Below are 25804 nucleotides of genomic sequence, written 5' to 3'. Positions count from 1 at the left end.
CCTCTCATTATTCCATTTTTTTGTAAAAGGAGCTTCTGTGGTCTTGAAGCACTCAGACACTTCCATTTTTCATCAAACCTTTATTTTTAGAAAAGGGGAAACTGCAGTATGTCCATTATAAATTTCAAATGTAAGATTTAACAGCCCTCGTTTTAATGTACTGCTGCAAACTTAATGAATCACGTACTATGTATTCCAAAAAGTGTAAACTATGAAAAGACTACAGCTTCCCTTGAATTCAAAAGAAGTTAATGAAATGCTTACCTGGTGATGTCAATGTCACAAGCCTTGTTGTAATTTGCCCCTCTGTTGAGCACATTTTGTGAATGCTGCAGGCACATTTCTGCTAAACTGTAGGACTATCAAATAACTTCCTTTTTGTATGGTACAAGCATATGGATAAAATTTCCATAATTCCCGTTACATGCTTTTTCGCATATGTCTTTACTCTCTGTGTTTTTAGCTATTCAGATTGAAATGGTACCTCTCTTCTGTATATAGCAATTAATCAACAACTTTACAGCAACCTTCTGGAAAATTCTATCTGCAAAAGTTATGCATTTGAAGAGCTCTGTTTGAATTTCGAGTTTGAAGATATCTGGAGGTTTTCTGCGAAAGGAGATGTAAATGCCAAGTTTACTAGGGGTTTGCTGAAAGAATGGACCACATCCTTCAAATGAACAGTGAACAAACAAGCATGGAGAATAGAGGTGGCTGTTTTTGGTACTCCTGTACATTTTAGAACATGATACCAAAACAATGTCAGTGAAGTCTGTGTGATGCTACCTTCATTTTAACAGTGGAAATATTCTGCACTTTAATAGATCTGAACTGGAATGTCTGATTCCCTGTTCATGTACTAAAACTGATGGGGATCTGAAACTGGCTGGCTGAACCAACAGCCTGTTCTTGAGATTATCGCGAATTATTCAAAAATCTGCCCAAATTTTCCCAACTAAGGGATCAAAATTATGTCACCAATGCCTAGGACAATGCCTAGAGCTAAACTGGTTCAGATAAGCAAATCTGTTATGTACAGTAGCTAAGAATACAAGTTGGAAAAATTGCTTCTGATCTTTGTTGTATACAAAATGTTGGTCACCTGTTTAATTGTCACCTTCCACAAGTTTGATCAGATAGGTCAGTTTTAGTTTGTAAGAGAATTAATTGCCTGACTTTAGGTTGCTTTCTTCAACAGGAAGTTGCTCTCGAATTGTCGGAGCATGCCAGCTGTTCCTGTAAGATTTTGTGGTGTAGTGGTTCTCATCTGTCTGCCATGTGAGCAAATGAACTTTTGCCTTCTGCCTAAATTGTAAGCAGACTGGATTAATTGCTCCAGACTAACAGCCTCTGGGTTGCTCAATGCTAATTTAAGGACATACATTTGTATCTTTTTTTTTTTTTAGAAAGTAAGTTTATGAATAGTATTTATCTTGTTCTCTCCCATGTCACGAGGCAATAAACCCATTGTATGCAGGCTTTAAGTGTGCAAGTAATTTATATAGAATTCAGGGGTTTAAAATTGGTAATCAAGGTAGGTTGTGAACAGTGTGAAGGAAAAAAGCATAATTTGCTTAAATATGGTATGTTAACAAATATCCCAAAATCCCAAAGGAACTGGAAGTCCATTCTAAGCTGCTATTGGTATTCACTGTAAGACTGAAGATAAGAGATGAAACACTAAAAGTATTAAACGTTTAAAACTGTCTTGTTTTGGATTTCTGTAAGGGTTTCTATGATTCAGTGTATCTTGTTAACGTGAAAATAAAGCCTGGTTTTAAGCGATATTACCACTGTGTGTATTTGAGAAGAATATGGGCATGTCAAAGGCAGATATGTAGAAAACATTAGTACCCAAAGAAGCAAAGAGGGTATCAAATACATTTCTTCTGTGTAAATTTCAAATTATTTATGGCACGTTTATATGGGTTTGCCAGATGCATCAGTCAAATTGCTCGCGTTGCAGAGTTGAAGTAGAGAAGCTGAATTTGATATGGGCAGTGCTTTATTTCATTTCATCTCAGACATCACTAACATTTAAACAATTAAGGTCTAATAACCTGCATTTTCCAGGTCATCATCGGGTGCTCATTGTGTCCAGTATGATCCCGTCACTCAAGAATCAGGGTACACGCAAGAATCTGCATACCCCTGCCTTAAAACACTTTAACTGCCTTTTTTGGGTGAATTGCATGAATTTCAGAATGTAAGATAGTAATAGTCCTGAAGAAAAGCTTTTTGAAGTTGGTAAAGCATTTGAATAAATGGCTAAAAATATTTAAAAAAGAAATCGGTTCAGTAAAGCAATTTCAGGAGTCCAACCTTTACAGACTTTGATTATGGTGACTCTTGATTATACTGTAACGCCTTTTAAAAAAACATCTTACCAAAAACCTTTAAGCAGAAAATGATCTTGTGATAAAGAGGGATGGCATAGTATGTGCAGGCAATAAAGTGAGGAGTATGTCTACTGACTGACTGGTGCAATCTTAAGCAAACCAGTAATTAAATTTAGTAAGTATTAATGCTCGTCTGTTTTTATTTTTTGTGACATTCAGAATTAAAGAATTGAGGTGTTTTTGATTAGCAAAGATATGGACCCTACCATTTTTTAAAGGTGGCTTTAATTAATAAAAGCTTTTGGTTCAATATTATTGTATACCATTGTAGGCATACATTTCAAATCTTACAAGTTCGAAGTTTATTGTCATTACACTCATATACATGGTATATGGTATAACGAAATGCTATTTAACTAACTCTCAGACATAAGTAGTACAAAGAGAAAAAAACAACAACAACAATACAACTGTGTAGCAAAAGAAAGACAGAGACAACAGGCAGTGTGCAAAAAACAACAACAGACGATGTGCAAAAAAACAACAGGCAATGTGCAAAACAACAAAAAGGTAACAGGTTATGTTACGTAAGGACAGTACTTAATGCACAAACAGTACACGCAGAAACCGCCCCAACTTCACAGATCTAAAACATACTGTAGATTGTAGAAATCGAACTGGCCATTTGGTGAGTGAAATGCAGCTATACCCACACCTGGGTAGGATCTGCAGTATTTCAGGTACATATTCCTCAGAGCACAGGGGTTTAAAACTAAACTTTGAAACTCATCTGGGTTAGTGAGACAAGTCACAGCTCTATTGGTTTCTGCTCACAGGGCCACCCGGTCATTCTTAATGTGGTTTAAGGTCTGAGATTGGGTACCATGTTAGGGCAGAACTGATGCCCCAGGTCCTGTGTTAGTTGTGCTGCATTGGCAAATGACTTGCCATCATTACAGTTTAATATGTTTGACATGTTATCTCAGATGTGGTTCTCACTGCTGCTTCAATGTCTAACAATATAACTAAGTATGTTTAGAAACTTAAGGATTGGAGGATGTTCAATTGTGTTATTGGAAGTTTTATGTTTTTTGTATTTGACTGATTCCAAGGTCTAAAATAATTGAAGGTAGACCGTTACTTCCATAAAGTAAGCATTGTGGTGTGACATGATTGTGAGACCATTGCAGAGTTATGTCTGACATTCTTGGGATGTTACATCAGGGTGTTGTGCCCAAATCCATTACAGATTAATTAAATCTCACTTCCCTAAATTGTTCACACCATGGTTTAGAACACAGTGTGGTCTGGCCAATTCCTTTTCATAGTTCAACCCCTGATCTAGCTGTTGTACAGTTTGCTGAGGCACAACAGCTGCTGTGTTCAAATTATGATGGTGTGTCTGTTTGGCTAAGGATCCATTGTGCAATAAGCTCAGGTTTGTTTTTTTAAATGAACAATGCTTTTTAAATATATAATGTCCTTGATGTAATTTAAACATTTCTAATTTGTGTTCTAATTTCTTCATAACTCCTTATTGTTGTATTAATTTTCATTTTGTGCAAATTACAGATTTGTTCATTTTTAGCAGCACTCAAGAGACAATGTGAGATTACATTTGCTAAATTGGATGTATCCTTTTATCCCTGCCTTAGAATAATGTACGAGAGAAGAAGGGTGATTCATCACTCCGCTGTTGCTTCCTGTGGGGTTTGAAAATGATTAATGAGACAGCTATTTGATTTTGAAATATGCAAATTTATTCAGCACTAAAATTACACCTCCAGTCTGCATATGTGTTGATGAGGTTTTATGGACTAAGCTAGCACCACTTGTTGCATTTTTACCCTCTATTTGTGTAAGAGCTAAATATGAACAACAGAGCTGTCAGATGATGAGTTTAAGTGGATGCACCCAGCTATGGTTTCTAGTTTTCAGAAATTGGCAGAACCATAATTTGTGTTTTTTGTGTGCAAGTATTGAAAACAGTACAATACTTGTAGTTTTCCTTAAATGGTCAATTGAATTTCACTGATGTGATTACTTCGTGTTTAACAGTCACACCCGGACTTTTTCATGCAAGCATGTGAAAATATTCAACTTGTTTGTATGGAAATAAGCAACTGTTGCACCAATTTCTAAAGTTCTCCCACACAGTGAAGCAACATGCACTATTCTATATTTATCTTTTGATTTACTCCTCTACTAGTATTCCTACATAATTATCTCTGAGGATTTCTTGTAAGCAGCCATTAATGCTATAACAGTTTGATCTTTATCATAAATAATGAAAGTGGATACAGCACTCAAGCATTAAGAATGAAGAAGAGATCTAATAATAAGAACAAACCTTTAATTCCAGTTCTGTAGAGCATCTTCAGCTGAAACAGGCAATTAGAACATCATCCAGGCAAGGCAGCTCACAAATTTATTTGGATTGTGTTCAGCTAAGTACTTTTTAATGGGCTGCAAGGAGAGGACCTGCGTCATTGTGTCGACCTGAAGGGTAATGAGTGAAAATAAGAAAGCAGCCACGAATGTTTTTAAACTTGTTTTACATTCATTGAATGCAGTGCTTTTGGCTGGGTATTTAAAGCCTTCGGAAATAGTTTTTCAATAAATAATTAGGCAAGGGATGATGCACATCGGCCATTTAAAATTTACTTCTGTCTTGCATGAAGAGAGAATTAGTCACTTCTTAAGAAGATAAAGGGGATAATATATAATTCAATAGGGCAAATACAGTGAGGACTTATAGAATAAAATGATTTTTGGTTTGGAGCTGAGTATGTTGCTAAACAACACACATTCTATATGCGCAGTCTTGTGTATAGAGTCATTTGGAACAGTGCTGCAATCAGTTCTGATATCGAAATGATGCATAACTTGTAGGATTTGAGCAATTACTAATGTGAATTGAAACACTAAATACCAACCTTCCTTCAAGTTCTTATGGCTTCTGGCTGTAGAGATTTCTTTTCTTCTTAGTTCATTCGGTGGTATGAAAATGAAAGGATTTTTGTGGGCGTCAGTGTTTAAATTGATATGCATCTGGCTTGTGGCTTGTGGTTTTATACTGCAGTATGTCAAAAAGAATCAAAGAACTTCTTTCAACAACATAACCAGTGTACAGTATTGCACCTGTAATGCTACTACAAAATTGAAATTCCATATTAAAATCAGTAATAGTTTACTTCTACCTTTCTTCCCATTATGCTCATGTTCTTATAGCCATTCATCTTATTCAAGGAAGAATCCGAATGCATGATTCATGTTTAGTTACTGAATATTTTACAGGCTCCAGTCTCTTAATGTTAGCTTCATTGCAGGGGCAGTAAAAAGGATGCGTTCCAGTGACTTGTTTGATGATTCCTATTCATGGCATAGGAGATGGAAGCACCTGGTACTTTCAGGGTACAGTAATGATGCATATATCCGTCCATCTATTTTCTAACCACATCTTCCAAATCAGGGGTATTGGGTAGACGATGCCTATCCTGGCATGCAACGGGTGCAAAGCACGATGCAGCCTGGAACACACACACGCACATGCGCGTACGTCAATATCCCCAGAAGCTAAATAACCTTTCAGTTTGTTTTGGGACAGTGGGAGGAAACTGGAGCACCTCCCACAGAGAGAACTTACAAACTTCATGCAGATAGCACCCTGGGTTAGGAATTGAAGAGCAAGTCCCAGCAAAGCAAGACAGTAATATGTGCCACAGTGCCACACATGATCCATGTAGATCCATTATTTTATCAAATGCCTTATAGCTTGTCTTAGGAGATCATTTAACTATTATTGACAAAATGCTGCTTTGTTTAAAACCAATCTGTTTAACATAAACACAATTTACCAAAATTGTAAATTAGCTTTTTACTGTACAATATTTTTCACACCCGGTTTTTTAATTATGCTCTTTTTTTTTTCAAATTCATAATCCGTAATTTAATTTGATGCTTGCTCTTTTGAATATCCTTGCATTTTTATGATGATGATTACAATGCTGCGGTCATTATTACATATGAGCAACTCTAAAATCATCCAAATGCTTTCTCCAAAAGTGACATTTCCTAGTGGGTGGTAGGCATCACACAGACAGGCTTTTGAGGGGGCGATTGCACTCCTGACTTGTGTGGAGGAGAAACAGGGAATTTGAGCTTAAACGGCATCAGTCAGAAGCCCACACAAAGTCATTAGCAAGCACTCTGGCCTCCGTTCTTTACAGGAATGTTTATTTAAAATTTAAGCACTGCAATAATGAGATGTAGCTGGAGTTTAGTTTCAATCATGCTATTCCTCGTTGGACATGGACCGATCACAAATTTCCAGTGTTCTCTGTCTTGGAGACATCATGCAAGACTCTTCTTGACTTCCTCCATCCCTCTGACTGCTCCTTTTGCCTTTTAATCCACTGCAGCCTTGAGTTATTAATTACAATTAAGTTATTTTGTTTCTTTATGTTTGAATAATGAGCAGATAAAATCTGTAATTTAATATTGTTCATATTTCCTAAAGCATAAGCCGAACCCTAACACTCAGGACATTTTTTGGTTGCTCCAGCACTTTATCTGCTGTGCTATCTGTATTTTGAAAAAACAGTTTACCTTTGATAAACTTACTGTAGACCAGGTTTTTATAAGACCATTATTAGTACAGCAAAAACTCACTGCAGGTAGGTTTTGGTATAATTTGTTTGTTAAGACAACTAACAGCTAGGGGGCTGAAGCATCCGGTTAGAGCTCCAAATCCGTAACTAGGTTTTTGTTTGTGGTTGGTTTGGACTGTGTGTTGTGTAAACTGGAAAAAAAAATCCTTCTAGTCCTTTTTATGCTTGAGGATGAAACAATAAAGAGCTTGTCTCTTGTGGTCAGCACTCCAAGGTCGTGGGTTTGAATACGTGAGCTAAGCAGGTGGGATTATTTTTTGCTAGTCTACCAGACTAGTTAATGCATCCATTATGAAACTTCTGAGGTCACCCTATTTAAACTAATTGTTGAAATAATGTCTTCCATGCTCAGAAGACACAGATTAGATGGGAGAAACTGCTACTGAAGTATGAAGTATCCAGTGCACAAAATATATAATTTGAAATGATCTACATGGAGCTCAAGGAGATGAACAAAACTACAGGGATTCAGAATGCTTTCAAATAAATGAATCTCCTTCAACTGAGAACTGCCATAGAAGGAAAACAGTACAGATAAGGGATGGATGCAGACTGAGGTAACGTGGAGGAGTACCACAGGGATCTCTATTAGGTACCACTGCTGCTCTTAATTTATAGTAATGATCCTGATTTGGTTGCATTATGTGCAGGTAACAGATAAGAAATTATAATTACATGATGGACAGATGAACAAAGTACTTATTTCTTTTTTCATTGACCGTTTCAATGTTGTGTTTATGGTGTACTGTATATCTCTGGTCTGGTTATGATTGGAACTGAGAGCTTGATCTCATTTTTTCTAATTAAAAGCTTAGGTACATTTTGGTTCAGTGTCTTAATAAGACAATGCTATATACCAGTCCAGTTTACAAATTGACACAAATAAGTGTCTCATTCCTTCGGCATAGGTAATATATTAGGCAGTTTCTCACTTCACAAAGTTACACACATCAGTGTAACTGAACACCAGGAATGAACTCAAAATAATTGTTAATTTGGTATGTGATTCATTCCTCACAAGTGTTTTTTTTTTATCTGTGATATTATCCTAGCAACAGACTGTGTAAAGAAGGAAGTTAATATGAAGGATAGTGGGAGGATTAAGTCTGAGTGTGTTTTATAGGATGTTTGTGGATTATTTTTAACTCTCTGCTGATATGTTTTAGCTGATATGGGGAGATACATTGTATTTACTAAAAATGATTCTGTAATAACAGAAATAATATTATAATAATAAACAGAAATATAAAGTGTGCATACTGTCATTCTTTATCTTTTTTGATCCATTTCAAAGTCCTAAAATGTTATAAGATGTATTTGAGATACATAGCTCATTTATTCATCCATTTTCTAGCCACTTTATCCAGTTCAGGGCTGCGGGGGAGCCAGAGCTTATTCCAGAGAGCAACAGATGCAAGACAGTCTACGCCCCTGGACAGGAGGCCAGTCCATGGCAGAACATGAGGAAAACATACATCTCCACACACATGGCTGGCCTGGTCTGGAATACACCCCAGTGCCCCAGCAGTGCAAGTCAGAAACACTAACCACTGCACCACTATGCCACCCAGAAGTAGTATCAAGTAATATAAAATGAACCTGGATACCTCTCTTGAATCTATTTTTACACTTTCCTGGTGCATTAACTCTGTAGTTAATATGAAGTCAGGAGGAGATGAGTCATCACATGCAGACTGGTTGCCAGGCAGCAGCTAAAGTTTTTCTTCAAGGTTGTGGAATGTGTTTGTTTTAATTGTGTGATTTTGTTCCATATTTTTAAAGTGTAAAATTAAAAATTGCTTTTAATCAAAGTTTTTATAGACTTTCCCCTATTTTTTTCCAATAGATTTAAGTATGTAGGTATAGGTAGCAAAATATAATCGTTGGGTGTTATGTTATAAATAACTGCAATGCTTTGTTCCTTCTGAGAACGATTTTCTGCTAAGTGCATCATAGAAAGTCAGGGGCAACAACAAAAGCAGACAATTATTGAAGTCTTGCAACATAACAGAAAGGTGTTAATGATCATTTTGACAAGCAATCAGAGAAGGTCCTGGAAATCTCTCAGCAGCTGAGCTAAATTGTGTAATACACCCAGCAGAGGCTGCATTATTAAGAACAGTGTGCATTTGCCAGATTGTGGGCAAAGTAGGCGTTTGACGTCAATACCTATTAAAGGATAAATTGTTGTGTTTCCTCTTTAAGTTATCCTAACTTCTCTCACTGGAAGCAAAGGATTGCTATTGTTAATCTCTGATCTACATGAATAAGGAGAGCTGGAGCCATTTAAAATGTTGACAGGCTTCAAAAAGGTATATGTCACAAGAGCAATTAAAGGCCTAGAAATCGTTTTTTAGGGACATTACTTGGTGACGCATCCTGACACAAATTTCCGCATGCTGTTTACTTTAAATGTTAATTGGCATTTTCTTTCTGCTTTGCAGCCTTGAAGGTTGCTGTTCATAGGTGTGATCCTTCAATGTATTTCATTAGATAGTGATGGTGGCTCCAATTCACACCCTGCTTTGAGAAGAACTACTGCTTTGATCCTGTCCATGTTGTTCCAAGTGAACTTGCCCAAGAGTGCAGAAGAATATCTTTCACAGATTTTCCTATAAGAATTGTATCTTTCCTTCAAACATTAAATCTATAATAAGCAGGTAATTATCTCTTGAATCTATGGAATGCCTGTTGCCCATATATGCACTTCTAGATCAGTCAAAATAATCTTCCCTGAATGATTTTAAAATGCAGACTTCAACCATTGTTGTTGAAGCTGTTACCTCTGTCACCACTGTTTTTTTAATACTCTGCTAAAGAAACACTGGGTTCCTTTTGTTAAAAGGAAATTCTATAACAGTGAACATGTTTTTTCCTTTTCTTTTTTCCATTATAACCCATAGTAACATCACCTTGCAACTTACAGCTGGCAACCCACTGAAACTGAGCAGGTGTGAGCCCAGCTGGGAGACCCCTTGGGAAAGCTGAGGTTGCTGCTGGAGGAGGTGTTAGTGAGTCCAGTAGGGGGCGCCCACCCTGCAGTCTGTGTGGGTCCTAATGATAACACTATACTGAGAAAAAGGCACTTAAAAAAGTATGTTTTAAGGCTAGTGTTGTATGGATGTAAATGGGCGGTGCAGTAGCTCTGTGGCTAAGGATCTGTGCCTGTGGCTGGAAGGTTGCCCGTTCGTATCATGTGGCCGGCAGAGGAATCCTACTCCGTTGGGCCCCTGAGCAAGGCCCTTAGCCCCAATTGCTCCAGGGGTGCTGTATAAGTAGTTGACCCTGTGCTCTGAACCCAAGCTTCTCTCCCTCTCTGAGTGTCTCATGGAGAGCAAGCTGGGGTATGCGAAAAGACACATTTCTAATACAATAAATTGTAGATGGCCAATAAAGGGATCTTATCTTAAATTAGTCACACAGAGAATCTTATTTTAACCAGGTTTGTATAGTAGTAATAGTCAACTTTGAGGAATCAATTATTACAATTTAATGCAATATGCTCCCTCATAGCACAAAAATACAAAGGCCCTCTCATTGCTGTATTTTTCTCTCAGTATTTCTTAATAATCAAGTTACACGTGTCATTGCAGAACAATTGGATATTAGGGTAAATGGTTTGTTGCTGGCATGAAAATTGGGTTTTTGTCCTTTACAACAGCAAAACAGTGTAAATTTAGTCAATATTGATAAATTGGGACAACGAGCTCGCACTGTCAGTGTACAACCGGCGTACTGGGTTAAACCTACAGAAAGCTTACGAAGGAAGTTAGGAACTAGTTTACCCGCTGCTGTAGGACGGCAGTGACATCAATCTTTGTTGGTGTGCTACCAAACAAGACCCGCAGAGGGCGCTCAAAATCAGACTGATTTCTGGCTGAAAACTAAGCAGTGCTTAACTTAACAAGTTATTTTTATAATAAAAAAATATAAGAAATCAGAATCACAGTAATGGCTTGCATTTAAAATGTACCTTTCGCCCCCAAAGGATTCACAGAACCACAGCAGTGTACAACAGCTCAGTCTGAGAGGTGAGAGAAATAGCATCACCAGTTGAATTAAGACCACGTTATATATCCCTGGAGTGCAATTTAATCAGAATGCCAGGGTTGTCCCCCTTACATTTTCAGACTTTTGTGGCCATGTAGTCAGGCCTTTAGTTTAGCTTCTTACCCGAAAGATGGCACTACTGCATCTCTGGTCACCACACTGGGGCAATGTCTTGGAATTTCTAGATGAGTAGGAAGAGCGTCACCTACTGAACCAACAACACCACCCGCAACAGCAACAAGGGTTTCTTCTGTCCTCTCCTCCCTTGTCTCCTGGTCTTTTCTGTTCTGTATTCACAACGTGTATGGTCACTTGCTTTGTTAAGCGCCTTGGGGCAACCTTGGTTTGAAAGGCACTATATAAAAATGAATTGAATTGAAGTTTCTTATCTCCATATTGACCAGACTCAGTTTTGCTTAGCTTCCGAGATTTGAGAGATGAGCTCAGGCAACAATGTAGTAATGCTAAATCCTTTTTCACACACAAAAGTAAACAAGAATGTGGAATTTCCTAACCATATCTTAAAATAATAATAATAATAATAATTCACCTTTATGGGGCATTTCTGAACACTCCACTCAAAGCGCTTTACAGGTAATGGGGATCCCCTACACCACCACCAACGTGTAGTCCCAACCTGGATGATGCGACGGCAGCCATAGTGCGCCAGAACGCTCACTGCACACCAGCTCTCAGTGAACAGTAGAACAGAATAACGAAGCCAATTCATAGATGGGGAGGAGACATCTTTTGAGAGGCACCCTGGGATTTTTAATGACCACAGAGTTCAGGACCTCAGTTTGACGTCTCATCCGAAGAATGGTCCTATTTGTGCATTAGGAATCACACAGACCACAGGGTGCACGCCCCCTACTGGCCCCACTAACACCTCTTCCAGCAGCAACTTTGCTTTCCCAGGAGGTCTGTCCTCTAGGCCAGGCTCACACCTGCTGTGCTATATATCCTAACATGCTGTTCATCTTTTAAATTGCTGCTGCACATTGCCCAGCTCAGGAAGAAGAAAATGGCAGCAGAGACATTTTTTCTTTTTCCATAAGTAGTTTCTTCAAGCTCTGTATTGCCCATCTTACGTGTTTGTTCCTACAAGACAAAACCCAGGCTGCATCGCAACGAAGTTATCCTTTTATCTAATTACCTGTTCCTGCTGTTTGTAACGCTAGCGCTACTGTGTCCTGCATATTTGCAACCTCTTTCAGACTCTGAGGTATCAGGAGATGGACCCGAATTCAGGAAGGGCTTGGGGGATGCGAAGAGTGGAGAGGGACATGTAGCAATGTACGATAGTCTTGGTGGGAATCTGTTCTCCCTGTTAAATCGTGTTCTACCACCAGGTGGAGCTGTGAGCTGAGCTGGCCTGGCTAAAACCCATTCCATTTCAAGAAAAATGTTTAGTGGGAATAACCCCCGTTGTGTTTGATTTCTTTAAACATTTAGCTCTTTCTTCCTGTCCCAGTAATTTTCTTTTTCAGTGGTGTTCTTCTTTCTTTTACTTCTCTGACATATTTGAGATTTTCCTTCTCAAAGGAAGAACTCACTAACATACTGTCCATTTGAGTTTCTTTCGTGTCCATGAATCTCCTGTTTCTGCACCGTCTCACATCCTTCTCCAAATATGTTATATATATAGACTTCCTATATATACTTCCTATTTTGAATAGTTTAGTTGCATGAATGTTGTCGATGCAGAAATCCTTAGACTATGGAATGGGTTGGATTAACCCAATTCCATTTTTTTAGTATCTTCTGCAGTATCTTCTGAGAATGTTTATAATATAGCTGGAGGCTAACTTAAGATGACATGTTCATTGCAAGTGTTAATGAAGCTTGTTAGTCCAGGCCTCTCTATTAACCACGTGGTTGGTGTATTGTAATTGAACCCCAATTACCGCAAATGGGAGATTTTCTTAAAGGGTTTGCAAGGTTTTGTCAATGGCTTTGTGTAAAAGGACTGTACAGGACAAGACTGCACAGAATGACTGTGGTAACTGTGGCTTCAACGGTTGTTCTTGGTGTGGAAGATCGAGTGAAATGGTAGAATTTGTGAGCTTCACACATTTAAGTTTTTTGGCACTATACTGCAGAACAGTGCCCGTGTTTTGAATGTTAAATAATAGATACAAACCATGTCACATTGGAGCAAAATAAATCTGGGCTCTGCCCACGCTGTCTAAACAGAGGCAGCTACTCTCTTACCCAGGTGTATATAAAGAAAAAAAAGGTCATTTTAATTGAGTTCGGCTTTCTCACTCTGTTTATTAGGCTGTGGCTGATAGCTCCCGGTCGAAACCTTTTACACTTTAATAACTTTCTATAATAAAATAGATGACTCAACAAGTAATCTCTTGAGTTGAGCTGCTGAGCTAGTCTGCTTGTTGTCTTCCCACATGCACCTGCATGACTAATTAAGAGAGAGAAGACGCTCTCTCTCGCCTGCCACTTTCCCACTGGTGTGCCTCTGTCATGAGGGCTCCGGACTGTGTAGTTGCGTTGATGGAGCAGTGGGTGTGGGCAGGTTATCTACTGGCTGTTTTCGGGAACTAGAATTTTACCCAGCTTGTAAAATTCCGACTTTGTAGCCCAGCTGGTACTGCCTCAGTAGTATGCAGGCCAGGGATTTCGCATGGTTTAAGTCAGCTGACAAGACAAAGAAAGTGGTGCATGGCCGTGGACCAGGAGGAAGAAAAGATCAACTCTTGCCTGCCGAACTGCAGGATCTTGTTACAATTTGGGCAGATTTGGGCAGATTACGTTATTCAAGGAGAGCTGAAATGAAAAGGTATGGAATAAATTTAATATATTTAATTGTTTGCTCTATCCAAGACACCTTTTATGCAGTGACTCTCCATATACACTACATGTGACATTATGAGCCACAGCCTGGGTATCTGAGCCACACTGCACAGGCTCACCTCGGTTCAGGTGCACCAGTGGAAAAAGGGCCCCTTTCTGTAGTGTTTCTGAGGCTTCAGACTACCAGCATCCTCTGGAGACCACCTCACAGCAGCTGCACCTAAAACATCTGGAGCAGGCGGACGGTCAGAGGCCTCAAGGTAGATTACCATGCTATGCCTCGCTTAGCCTGCTGCCATTTGCTAAATTGAGTGTTGTCTGATTAACCTTGAAACTAGACACTTGTGGAAAATTCTCCAGCTGCTAAACTCATTTCCTGATGTGTTTCTTAAGGAGCCTTAATCTGAGATCGTTTTAATAACCAGCGAGAGCAGCTTTGGAACTTCTTGAATTTGTATGAGAGTGTATTCTTGACTGTCACCTGTTGCTCAGGCAAATAGAAGGAGCTGAGAAGCGGTATTCTGAGGTCAACACGCTTCCCAACGTGTCTTAATAACATCTGTTTGGATCCCAAGGATCACCCAGAGGGGTGGTGGATCCTACCACCCCAAACTAACATCAACAGGGGTCACCAGTGACACACAAGTGTGAAGGAGATCAACTTAACAGCAGAACAGCCCAGATATACATGTCGTGCCCATTTCTATCGGTAATCAACAGGTCAAAAATCCTAATCTCACAATAACCAAGCATTTGAAATCTCCTTAAATATTCATGAAGTGTCAGAAATTCTGAAATGTTTATAATGCACAAGTCACTCTGAATTTGCAGAGTTTCTTAAGAAGGAGGATTTATTTGTCCTTAAGTTATTTTTATCTCGATAAATTATATGCTCTTATTCCACAAGTTTCATTCCTTGGTTTGGGTTATTATTGGAAAGTATGTGGAAAGACAGACCGCACCAAAGGAAATCCATATTATCCCTGAGGACAGCTGCATTCCATTCAATAGCAGTATTTTTTTAAAAGATTGCCATTCCTAATTTTGCAATAGAACGAATATGGCTCCCAAAAAAGATTTCTGTGTTTTTTTTTGAGGGGGCTGGATATTGGTCATTTTGTTGTAATGATTGTCTGAAACTAAAAAGAGCTTTTAAAATTCAGGAATATTTCAGTGGAAATACATTCCTAGAAACAGGAATGACAGGATTTCTTGTGGCTCCCAGCCAAGATGGAGGTTGAAGCATGTGAGCTCACACTTGGTGACTGTGATTTTTTTTTAACTAACATTGTTCAAATTCATTTCAGAGCAGTTTATGCAGTTTCGTGCCTTTTTGCAGCCCTTTTCAGAAGCATGACTTGTCAGCAAAGGAGCTAGGAATTCCTCTCTCAGAAGCAAAGGTTAGAACTCGAGACAGCAGCATCCTACCCTGCAGACCATCACAATAGACATCCCACTGTCTTGTGATGACTCACTGGGGGACTAACATTGATCTCTGACGCAGCCCTCCACTCACTGAAGGATCTTACGCTGGGTTGCCTCGGGCTCTCTGAAAGCTACATTCACTTAAATTAAAACTGTATGCTACACTCTGTAGATTTTTTCAGTCTCACCCTCCGCAGTTACAGAATGGCTTTACAGCTGCAGATAATGAAAGCAAGAGAGAGGCCATCCTCCATACGGCACAGTCCCAAAAATACAACTGCATCAGAGTCTCAGAGCAGGACATATCCCTGCTTTAACCCTGTCTGAACCGATCACAGCATAGAAGCCCCTGACCTAATTTGTGCTTTGCTGGTCTGCCACATTCTTAACTTAGTTCAGACATCTCTTCCAAAATGACTCCCCTTTGCATGTGGGATCAAGTCGACCCTTAAATGCTATCCATTCACCTATATTCAATCTCCCCTGTCCTTAGCAGTTCGCGGTGAGCTGGAGCCCAACCTATCTGGCACAAGGCCCAAGGCAGGACGACAGCCTGGTTGGAACGCCAGCCCAACACTGGGGCACATTCACAAATGGTCAGTTAACCTGAGCACTGTGTCTTTGGTCTGTGGAAGAAAACCTGGTGAAAACCTTTGTTCAAATCGCTCCTGTAAAAAATTCAGCACAATACATTCCTCATTTTTCATGCCTTCATATTTGCTATTTTTAAGAAGCCTTAGGTCAGAGTAATGTAGATCATTTGTAAAATGATACACCCTGAACGTTAAGCAAAATGCTGGCTTGGCTGAAAAGATCCCATTCCAAGGCTGCATATTTAACCCATTTACAAAAGAACTAGTTTCTTAGAGTATATGCTTTGCATATCATGGTAATTTAATAAGCAGGAAGGTTTTGCGGAGGTACTGAAGTGTTTTTAATGGAAACAAGTCGTATACCCCAGGTTTTGGCTAACTTCTGATGCTTGCTTCAGCTGTTTTCTGAGGTCATCTTCCTGCGGTTTCCTGGGGTTTTGTCTGTACATCGAGTACTTTAAAAAGCCACTGAATTTTTTACATTTCAGCTGCTTTGAGTGGTTTTGAATTTTAAGGAGGATTTAGACCATCTTAGGAACGTCTGATTGTGAACAAGCCAGGTCAGAAGAGATTTGTTTCTGTACAGACCAGAAAGTGATTTCACTGCAGTTCCTTCAGGCAGATCATTGCTTTGTTGTGTTTGCAGGTTGTGGAAGCAATGCAGATGGACAAGGAGAGGATGATCGATTCCAAGCTGTCTGAACTTGATGAACTCATCCTAATGTGAAACCAGCACCAACACTGGAAGGAAAATACAGGTGGAAAAGCCACTGAAAAAAATAATGCACATTATTGCAATTTTCCAGATGTTGCTCCAGATTATATCCTGGTGCTGGATACCAGGTTAGAAGTTATGACTGGTGTGCTTATTTTTAAGCAAGACTTTTTAATGTTTGTGCCACGGTATTAGAATAGGGAAGCAATTATTTTTCTAGCACAGGAAAAACATTGAAACACCCCCGTTAAGGCTCATCCTGGGATCTTCCCATTACTCATTGTGTGGAAGGAGCCCTCCTGTGAAACGTGGAGTACAGTGACTGCACTGACTACAGTGTATTACTCTGCAAGGTGCCGTGATATAAAGAGCAGAGCCTGTAGGCAGAAGAGCATGCTCAGCCCTCGCCCACCTAATTCATCAAAGGTGCTCATCCAGGAGGTCATGTTTAAACAGTTTGAAGCATATCGTGTGCAATACTAGGAAGCTGAGAATAACGGGCACTGCCAATATTTCTAGCACTGTAATACAAGTCATTTAAGATTGTCCCTTCCGTTATAAGGGGGATTCACTGTATTAACAATAAAATGGTAGAAGCGTACCTTATTTGGTTGTTTTTTTGCAATAAATGTTATCTTGGAAAACAGATATAATGTAGAATGTTTAAAAGAATGTTAAAAGCTTTTGTAGTTTTACATTTTTTGTCGTTTCAGTCACTGTTCATCTCTCTTTATACCATTTTGTTATTTTCACTCCTTCTCATAGATGATAGTAGGAGGACTTTGTGCAGGTATTGTTATCATTGTATTAGGCTATGATTAATAAGGTAATTGCTTGTTTATGTTTTTGTTGTGCAGTGTTGAGAAACTTTAATATAATGTGATCATCCATCACTGCACAACATATGGACTTCTATACTAACATAGATCGGCTTCAAAATGCATTCTGAGGATAAAGACCCTTGCAAACAGGTGCACTATAGATAAGATGTACGCTTCAGTTCAAATAGCAGCCAAAAGACATACAGTGACAACATTTTCCACACAGATTCATAACTCATACAGCTGCTACTACCAAACATTTTCATTTCAAGTTGCAGTCCCAGTTTTATAACCTCTGTAGGCTGTGATGAAAGATTGCACTGCATAATGGAGTCCCAGCTCCTGGGGTCTAGGGTCCTATTGTCCATCACATGCACATAGAACACAAAGTTAACAGAGGTCCACTGTCTACAACAGTCTTACCCATCTCAGCAGTCTCTGGAGTCACAATGATTACAATTTGTATTAGTCCAGATCATTACTCTATTTTGAAGTAAACAAATGACTAAGATTCTGTCAGGAGCCTGAGCCCTTCACAAGCCAGGAAGTGTGCACTTGAAAGAAGGCATGGCAGCTGAAAATGGCCACATCCTAACCATGTACCCTTTCTCTCTTGACAGTACAAAGCACCGTTTACTGCATGCAGTGAAACTTTTGAATGAGCACAGAATGTTAAAGGTTTAAATGGCCCCAAACCAAAAAGTATAAAGAAAAACAAGAATGTTATGAATTACACAGACTGGTAAATCATATCCATTTATGAAAGCTCATTAGGAATTCAAGTGAGTTTTTATTAGTGAGCTATACAGTGATATTCATCAGTGCTTTTGTTGTCAGACATCTTCTAAATTAATTCACTTGTTCTAAATATACCACTTTATACTTTCCCTGTATTGCATTCGGTTTCAGGACTGGGTAGTAATCATTTGGCTTTTCTTAAAGAAAATTGAGTTTCTTTGTGACGGCTAATGATATTAACGTGGATGGACATCATTTCTCATTCCTGATTCATGTAATGACATTCTGAAGAATGTTTATTGATGTATTCTTGGAAGTGCTTTTCAATGGTAACCTGGGAACCAGGGGAGATGACTGACGTCATACAGCTGCGATAACTGTGTTGTACATGCGGGCAGATAAACAAACAGGACTTATTTTCAACTCTCTAAAAGTATCTTCTCTGGCGACAAAAATGAGATATCATTGTATGAGTGAAATGTATGACTGACAGCAGGCAATGTGTGGAATGCATAAACCATACACTATCATATGTTTCCATGAGATGGGTAACATTTCAGATTTTGTTGCTTCTTTAAAATATTTCTGAGTACTGTGTGAAAGGGAGCAGAGTAAGGTGGCTGTATTAAGAATAGAAAATCCACATGATTGCAGAAAAAGAAATGTAGCGATTTCAAGAGCCTTAACTCCGTCGAATTATCATACTGGAAAAACCACCATCCTTTTTTAACCATTCTTTTAAACTTAACCTTTATTCTCAGCAAAAAAGTAAATATTCTTGGTAGCCCACTGTGTTTCTAATATTTACACTGGTCAAAAATGAGGAAACATTCAACGTTCTTTTCATCAATCTACTGCAAGAATCAACAGATATACAGTGTGAAATATTAAACAGCCAATGAAAGCAGTAAAGAAACAGTTTCATGGTGAATGCCTATACATTCATATCGAGGACAAATGGCTCATTCTTTTCTGTTCTGGCCCTCTGAAGTCCTTTGTGACCATTACTTATTCTTTCCTTTGTATAGCAGAGACTTTCTGTAATCTGTATTTTTTTTTCACTGCAGTTTATTTTGCACCGAAAGAAAGGTTACAAAAAACAATTATATGCATCTACAGTATATTATCTTTTAGTCTCCTTTACTATATTTGCTGGTTATGTACCAGAGCTTTGCTTTTAACAATTCTTTGTTATAGTTAGAATGTATGTTAGAATAATTTGCTCAGCACTATGGAGTACTGTGTTTGACAACTGTTGCAGTTGAACACTGCCAATGCTTTCTAAACAGTCAAATCTATCACATTTTAATGTAATATGTCTTATTTGGAAGAAAATAGTCATTCATAATGTGCTGTAATATTGGTCCCTTTCCTCTGCTTTGATATCAGTTTACTCATTCCAAAAGTCATCTTTGAAACACTTAATTTTTCTTCTTAAATTGAAATAATTCCTAATTTTCTCATTATTTTAAGGAAAATCTTTCTTTGAGTTATTCAATTTAATACATCACAAGAAATTAGGAAATATGATACTGTCTGAATAATTGCTTTTAGTTTATGAGCCACAGGCTAATGAAGAAAAAAGACCGATTGCAACACATGACAGAAATGGTGAATTGTGATTGGGGATTAATCTGATTGTTATGCTTTTATTGCCAATTTGTTTGCCTTTTCAGTGTGTTCAAGAACTGTGATCAGTTCTTTATATGTACAAAGGTGTGTGCTATTACATTAATGCCAAATGGATAATGTCTTCTTCAATTGCCATTACAGCTTCTACAACAGAACAGAGTTAGCTTGCTTCATTTTGCCAATTGTGTTTACTAGAACTATTATAGATATAAATGTATTTCTTAACATTTTTTCTTGATTGACTCATATTAATATTTTTCCTAAAACTGCAGAAATATTCATTTTGGATTTTAAATTCCATCTGTAGATCTGCAGTTACTGATCTGAATCTGAAATTACTAAATGCTTTCCCTCTGCTACCCACAATCCTCAATGCTAAGATAAATAAATCTGTTAAGATGATTTTCCTCTTGTTCTTCAATCAGTTGCCTTCTTTGTCCTTTGTTTAATAAATCTAAACGCCACAATTTAAGGGCAGCTAGATGAACTAAACAAGAAACAGCTGTTCATTTCTGAGTAGCAAAGGGTGGCAGGGGTGCAGCATTAGGATGGCAACAAATATGAAGATCGGTAAATAAAAGCTGTTGTCTTCAAACGGCACATTTAACAATGTTCATTCTAATCCTCATTTTACAAACTAAGCCTTTGCATCTGTGCACAAAGGAACCTTCACATGAACAAAGGAAGGCTTTACTTCATTAATTTATATTCATTAGTTACATTCATTAGCTACCTGTAGTTACAAGCCACTTTACCTTCCTTTTAACATTGGGTCTATAACAATCTATAAAACAATACCTTGGTAGTTTAATGAAGAAGTCTGAAATACTTGTCATTTATACCCATTTGCAGTAAGTCTACTATTTTTTATTGTTTAATCAAGCTCCAGTTCATTAATTTTAGATCCTTGTTTTAAGTAAGCAGTAATTCTTCTCTGGTCCATAATGATAGTGTGGATCCAACCGAGAGCTTGGCTTTTGGTGGTGGAGGAAGATGCTGATCTTTTTTGCGAGGTTGAGATTAGGCAAAGTCATGCTAAGTCAGGGGGATGTGATACTGGAATACTATGGCACTGAAACGTAACAACAGCAGTCCAGACTGACTTCAGGGGGATGTTCACTAGTTCATTCATAAATGGAGCCATTCCTCAATTCTACTTCCCCATGTTGAACACCGTACTGACAATAAACCTCAAGCATCAGCCATTCCCTCTGCCAGATGCCAAAGGGAAAACATCTGAAGACGTATTGGCCACTAGACAGGAAATCATTGAGTGTTCTCCAAGATGATTTAGACAACCTCTAATCTTTACTGTCTGGAAGGAGTATTTGCTGAAAAAGGTAGAGATGTCACACAGGCTTGGATAAGATCACTTCTCCCCAACCAGTCAGAGATGGTGTTGAAAAAAGTGAGCAGTGATTCATTTCATGGTAGAAATTAGGGAAGGCATCTTTTAAACAGTTCACTGTACCTCCTCAGCTCTATCTACAATCCTCACAACACAACCTCTATATCCTGAGCTAACATATCTCTAGTTCCTGGCATTTTTCTTAAATTTCTGGTCCAAGCAAATTTGGTGCTTGTGATAAAAACACTTACAATAAAATAATATTAGCAAGCCATTTTAAAAAGCTTCCTTTAGCTAGCAATTATGTGTTCCAACTCTCTTTAACACAAACAACATTCAGCTCTTTATTAGATATTCATGTAACCTTAAAAGATAGTAATAAAAACAGTTTTGTGAATATGGATTTTTTTTCGTGCTATAAAAATGCTTCTTCAGTACTCTTTTTATTTACTGTATATTCACATGTCGTCTTAGTAATGTAACTTGTAAAGTGTAATGTCAAAATACTTAAAAGTTTATTTAAATTGTTCAGCTGTTGAAATTTCAATGGTGCAATTAATGTTTGGACTGTACACTGGTATTTCTGCCATAGCTCGTATGGAAATGACATTCACTATATTTATCTTTTGTAAGAATTAACCACTGTGTCCGTATCAAAGAAGTAATCCAAATAGCACCTGCATAGATCACTTACAACTTCATCAAAGGTTCAAAAGGATTTCACTTTGAATTTTTCCAAGGTAATTCTCCAGTGATTCTTACGAATGTTTCCATATGACTGAAACCTACTGAGGCATAAATTCGGAAAAGGGCATGAATGAAACTTTCCAAAATGTACAGCTGTTTTAGTTTACTTTTCCAATCTGTGGTGAAGTTGGGCTTATAATGTTAATTCAGGTATATCAGGTATTAAGAATATACCTACTGTAATGTAAGGTTTCATGGAACAAAACCTCCTTTATGATGAATTATGTTTTAAAGGATTAACTGTCTCAGGCTGTATCACTAAAATAATGTAATTCTTAGTCAGAGTAAGACTTTTCCACCAGACATCCTGCTGTTACTTTAAAACATTTTTTATGTGTAAGCCCAAGTACCCAGAGACATTCCTTTCTAGTGGAATACTTGCCAAGATTTTTTTTTAGCAAATGGAAGTTTTACGTCATTTGTCTCTCCAGCATTTCCTTGTGTTAACCAAAGTGTATGTGCCAATTCTGGAAGTCATCTTAAGGTCGCTCCCAATTCCTTAATGTTCCTCCTGGAAAATGCACGGTTCAATTTTCTTTGATAAAAACTTTTATTTTGATTGTTGCAACAGTGAAAATTCTTACAGTGCATACTTTATATCTTGTTGCATGGTAGATTTAAACATTCATAGAGTTTATTGGTACTGTGCCCTCATGTTAAAGCGAATGCAGTTGTTTGAATTTGAATACAATTTGATGTGCAAGCAAATATCACAAAAAAAATGTACTGTAATATAACGCAAAAATAAAATACATGTAACAGAAGTAAACAACTGAGAAAGAAAGCACAGTAAAACTCAAACACTCAAAACCTGATGCAAAAACTAAAATCAATAGTAACTGGGCTCGAGGAAAACAAATAGTTGTGGATATGGTGTTATACACAAAAAGATCTGTTGCCTGATTATGAGGAAATTGGGCTTTGGTAGTGTAAGAATCTCAGACTAAGAATGGGAATTGGACTACATTCATGCATGAAGTATGAACCCATGTATAAACTATCTCCTTAGGATAATCTGGAGCTAGACTGTTCAGTGCCTTATAAATTAGCAGGTTAAAGTAATGTACTTTACTACTCTGACAGGGAGCTAGTGAAATGTTCACAGCATAGGAATTTCAAGCTGATGCACAAGTATATTTATTGGGTGGACCATTAAGGGTCACTCTTACCCTTACACTGGGAATTCCAATCTGTTCCTCAAATATGGAAACAAGGACCGTTGGACTGCAAGAGGTTCCTTCCTTCGGATGTGCCTCCAACCTGTGATCCTGATTGCTTGCCCAGTCAAGACCTGACAGCACTGTCAGAAACAGTTGTTCTCTCGGTGCCCTGGCCAAAGTCCAGTCTTCTCAATTCAATCGGTGAAGTAATTTCTCACTTCTCTACCTGATTTGGCGGTGCATTATAACTGCCCACACGTTACCTAGGTATCCAGCAAGAGGCTTGTGAGAGGGACTGACATTTCAGTAGTGAGTGTAACATGCTTGCAACCAAGATGGATTCTCAGACTCATGTTCACTACATCCTTCTTTGACTGTCTGGACATCCACAGTGTAAAAAGAAGTCAAATCTAACAACTGTCATATTGTTTTAGAATTTTAGGGGTGTTATTTTTCATAACTGGCCCACACTATATAACTGCAGTTTTTACAATAATTATAGTAGAGAAAAATAGTCAGTACAACTAGGGCATTAAAAAGCTTTGCACTTAAATTGCTCCTGCGAGGATGAATAAAGTATTTTGAATTGAAATGTTGGTGCTCCTTGAGTGCAAGCCTGTAACAAAAATGTTTTTGCCATTGTGGTAATAAACACATGAACATGACCCACTCCTGCCCCACACACTGGGCCTCAAAAGACAATCATTTAAAAATACATAAAAGATGTTACCGCACATTACAGAAGGATACTTTCACTGAAATGTAAGAACTGTACACTGAAGTGTAGAATCTGAATTTTAAGGGATCTATAACATTACGGGGCAGCATGGTGGCTCAGCAGTTAGCGTTCCTGCCTTGTAGCGCTGGGGCCCTGGGTTCAGGTCCTGGGATGCTGTGTGGATGGAGTTTGTATGTTCTCCCCATGTTTGTGTGGGTTTCCTCTGGGTGCCCTGGTTTTCTTCCACAGTCCAGAGTCATCCAGAGTGTTTCCTGCTTTGTGCCCATGGCTTTGCCAGATAAGGTTCTGGCTCCCCCATGACACTAAAGCACTTATAAAATGTTATAAAAATTACACATGCCCCACCCAAAAGGGGAACTACTGCTCTACTAACTCTACTGTACTACTTTCTAGACTAAAGCACAAAGGAGGTCGTTTTCCTCTTAGCAGTAGTTAAATGACAATATTCTAAATGTAGTAAACGACTTCTTTCTGTTTTCTGCTTAGAACTTAATACATTTTATTCTGCCGCTTTGCCGGTTCTAACGTTTTTATCGAATAACGAATCGTATAAAAGAGAAAGACTAGCACAATCCACGTGAAAAATGCTGAGATAAGCCGTGCCTCAAAAATACCGTCTGATTTGCAGGTGTTTTAATAAAAACGTAGCTCCGTACGACAATGTGGCCCGCAGTGTCGCCTTATGTAATGGGAAAACATAGATCTTTGTGATTGTGTAACGATTCAATTAAAACAGCATCCCTGTCAACACAGCGTAGCGCTTTCACTCATGACTGATCTGGTCCAAAAATGATATACGGCAGTAGCCCTGTTTCATCATAAAAAGCAACTTAACGTGGGATTAATGGAAGTCTTATAGTAACGGTTTTCGTCCCTCGACGCAACCTCTATCTGATAATTTAAATGTATCTTTTATATACAGTACAGGACAATGCCTCATCCCCAGAAGATATTTAGCAAAAATGTGGGATGGTTTCGCCATTTAAGCCCCGATGCAGAATTCTATCAGTGGAACACACTGAATTTCAGCACGTGCACGCGTTCCTTCCTGTTACCTCAGAACCCGAACCGGGTTTCGTGAAGAAACCGCGTCCACACGGACAGCATGAGACCACGGAGCAGGTGTCGCTGGCGTTACACAACAGTCACCAGGACTGACAACAAAACAAACTCCAAAATCGCATGGACACAACCATAGATGCGGTATCTGCAACAACCACACAATCCCAGAACCAAAAAAAAACGGAGTATCTGCACGAGTAATCCATAGAATTATTATACAATTATCAACGATTTGTAAAGGAACTGCATTGTGTAGACCTTCTTTTTATACATGCTTAAACTTTATTCAAACAAATTCATTTATCTGGTAAGGAAAGAAAATGGTTAATGGTTGTTGTGCATTTGATAAATAAGCATTGATTGATTGATTAATCAGAAGTCTGCTGTACTGCTGTATGCATGAATTTCAGTGTCTCCACCACGCTATTTCATAACATTAAAAAGGTAAGTGCCAGCCGACAAATGTCTCTACGCAACATCATCCAGACGTGCAAGTTGACAAATGCCGTAATCACTTACATAATTCTGCATACGTGCCCTCTTGGAAAAAACTGCACCACAGAGTAGTTTAGAAAGGTTCACCCCCAGACTATTACCGTACGTGTTTAGTAAAGGGAATGCCAGCGAAACACACACACACAAAAATAGTTGTATAATAGTTTAGATAACAGTCAACGAAATTTCGCCATCCAATACCAAACCCTCTCCTTCCAGCAGCAGCAGCGTTCATTCAGTTAGCACAGGGCTTACTCTACTACGAAATCGCCCACATTGCCTGCAAACATGGTTTTCCATGTGAGTCTTATGACAGCCTTACATAAATAGATTGGCGGCGCGTCGAGCCAATTGGCGTCCTCTGACTTCATCGCCTACTATTTGCCATGGAAACCCGGGGCTGGGAGCCAATGGGCGCCGAGCCGGGGCGGAGCCCGTATTGAGGTCACGTTTGCTTTG

General features: G+C 38.5%; 1 protein-coding gene across 2 annotated transcripts; it reads left to right on the top strand.

Moving 5' to 3' along the window:
* The first annotated feature begins 13452 nt into the window (after positions 1-13452).
* LOC148677067 (uncharacterized) lies at positions 13453-17202 on the top strand. 2 transcript variants are annotated; one of them, XM_088617368.1, is made up of 4 exons: positions 13453-13856; positions 15210-15270; positions 15789-15891; positions 16535-17202. In XM_088617368.1, the coding sequence occupies exons 1-4, from the start codon at positions 13681-13683 to the stop codon at positions 16588-16590; spliced, it is 396 nt and encodes a 131-aa protein (XP_088473494.1). In that variant the 5' UTR covers positions 13453-13680; the 3' UTR covers positions 16591-17202. The 2 variants fall into 2 exon arrangements, 1 of the variants encoding a protein (XP_088473494.1); XR_015929656.1 differs by lacking the exon at positions 15210-15270 and having other exon boundaries at positions 13461-13856.
* The last annotated feature ends 8602 nt before the right edge of the window (positions 17203-25804 follow it).

Source organism: Lepisosteus platostomus, chromosome 2 (assembly GCF_059453375.1).
Source record: "Lepisosteus platostomus isolate fLepPlt1 chromosome 2, fLepPlt1.hap1, whole genome shotgun sequence".
NCBI classification, from domain to species: Eukaryota; Metazoa; Chordata; class Actinopteri; order Semionotiformes; family Lepisosteidae; genus Lepisosteus; species Lepisosteus platostomus.
Note: the sequence above shows the minus strand (reverse complement) of the source record. Positions and strands in the feature narration are given on the sequence as shown.

Coding starts and splice junctions, on each gene's coding strand:
- LOC148677067 (XM_088617368.1), top strand. CDS start 13,681: ATGCAGGCCAGGGATTTCGCATGGTTTAAGTCAGCTGACAAGACAAAG. Junction 13,857..15,209: donor AGGAGAGCTGAAATGAAAAG/GTATGGAATAAA, acceptor GCCTTTTTGCAG/CCCTTTTCAGAAGCATGACT. Junction 15,892..16,534: donor CTGGGGCACATTCACAAATG/GTCAGTTAACCT, acceptor TTGTGTTTGCAG/GTTGTGGAAGCAATGCAGAT.